The 1692-nt window shown below is 32.7% G+C and overlaps 1 protein-coding gene across 1 annotated transcript in view; it reads right to left on the bottom strand.

The window, feature by feature from the left end:
- Positions 1-954: 954 nt before the first annotated feature.
- LOC105815186 (olfactory receptor 6C3-like) overlaps positions 955-1692 on the bottom strand; it is a 32366-nt gene continuing 31628 nt past the window's right edge. Inside the window, exon 2 of the mRNA XM_012650319.1 lies at positions 955-1688. Coding sequence (XP_012505773.1) covers positions 955-1688 — 734 coding nt within the window. The remainder of the gene's footprint in view (positions 1689-1692) is intronic.

The following is a 1692-nucleotide window of genomic DNA, read 5'->3' as shown; positions in this document are numbered from 1 at the left end:
AAAGAGTGAATAATAATGACTAAGAGGTTTTATACAATAAATTTTACATATGACTTGCCTAATACAAAGTATAGGGTGTAGAATATTATGATAGGAGATGTTATTTCTCTTTTCTTCTTCCAAATACCCTAAAGGTATTTCTGGACTCTAAGATTAAATTTTAGTTCTCCACTCTCACCAGCTTATCAAAATTTCATGTGTTTTCCTTGATATTTTTTACAATTTCTCTTCTCTCCGTTTTTGTTTTAATTTTTAGAGTTATTTAATATACCTAAAGAAAAATACCTCTGATCCAAAAAGAGTAATAATTGTTGATACCTCATAAAGTTGTTGGCAGAATTAAATGAGACAATACATAGAATATTATTGGAATATGTCTGCAATATAGTCATTGCTGAAAATCTTCATCTTCTGCTCTCCTATTACTATTTCTCATTATTACCATAATTAATATTATTAGTATAATAATTTGAATACATATGACTTTCTAACATTTTCAAATATTTAAGTGGATATTTATATTTTTCCAACCCACTAGTGATTGTGGTTTTTTGATTTCACAGAAATGAAAAATAGAATTGAATTTCCTAAAAACATTCATTTCTATTACCTGGTAAGAATGAAATGTTCCGAAGTCCGTATCTATCCTGACACTCTCTTCATCAAGCTAAATGCCCTATGTCTCTTCCAAAACAGACCACTCCTATTCAAAATCATAATCATTAACCAGGATTTTTCACTTCGTCCAAATACATGTGAATAAAACATTTTAACGTTCAGAAAATTAAACAGAGATATTCAGCTTTATCAAATTTATTGAATGCAATGTGGGAAAAATTTTAATATGAAAATGGAAAAAAAACCCCGTATATAATTAGACTGAAGCAAAGAGACTTTTGAGAGAGTATGCATAATAGAAAGCATTAACAAAAGCTTTATTCTTTTAACATTCTTTCATTTACTAGAGAAAAACATAACCTTTTGGATGGTGTCCTTAAAGGCTTGCTTTACTTGTTGGTTTCGCAGGGTGTATATAAATGGATTCATCATAGGAGCAACAGAAGTATTGAGAATAGCTACTCGTTTGGTCAAGGATGCTTTTTCTTTTGCAGAGGGATTAGCATACATGAATATGCAGCTTCCATAAGAAATGGAAATGACAATCATGTGAGAGGAACATGTAGAAAATGCCTTTTTTCTCTGACTAGCAGAAGGAAGTTTCAAAATTGTCCTAATGATGAACATGTAGGATAGAATGATTAATGCCAAAGTGAAAAGCAGAATCACTACTGCAGAGTAAAAGCCAATCACTTCTAGGAGCCATGTGTCTGAGCAGGATAATTGTAATAGGGGGAAGTAGTCACAGGCAAAGTGATCAATGACATTGGAGCCACAGTAATCTAACTGGAGAAAAAGAATAACCGGTGGGAAGATATTTAAGAATCCTGCCAACCAAGCACAAAAGATAAGCAATATGCAGACTCTCTTGTTCATGATGGTTGTGTAGTGCAGGGGTTTGCAGATGGCTACGTAACGATCGTAGGACATAGCAGTTAGAAGGTAAAATTCGGTTATACCCATGAAGATGAAGAAAAACAACTGAGCTGTGCAATTATTGTAGAAAATAGTTTTGTCCCTGGCGATAATTGTGCCCAGAAATCTAGGGATACAGACAGTTGTAAAGGTTACTTC

This window comes from Propithecus coquereli, unplaced genomic scaffold (genome assembly GCF_000956105.1).
Source record: "Propithecus coquereli isolate 6110/MARCELLA unplaced genomic scaffold, Pcoq_1.0 Scaffold111, whole genome shotgun sequence".
NCBI lineage: Eukaryota > Metazoa > Chordata > Mammalia > Primates > Indriidae > Propithecus > Propithecus coquereli.
The sequence above is the reverse complement of the archived record's forward strand: the minus strand, read 5'-3'. Positions and strand labels throughout refer to the sequence as shown.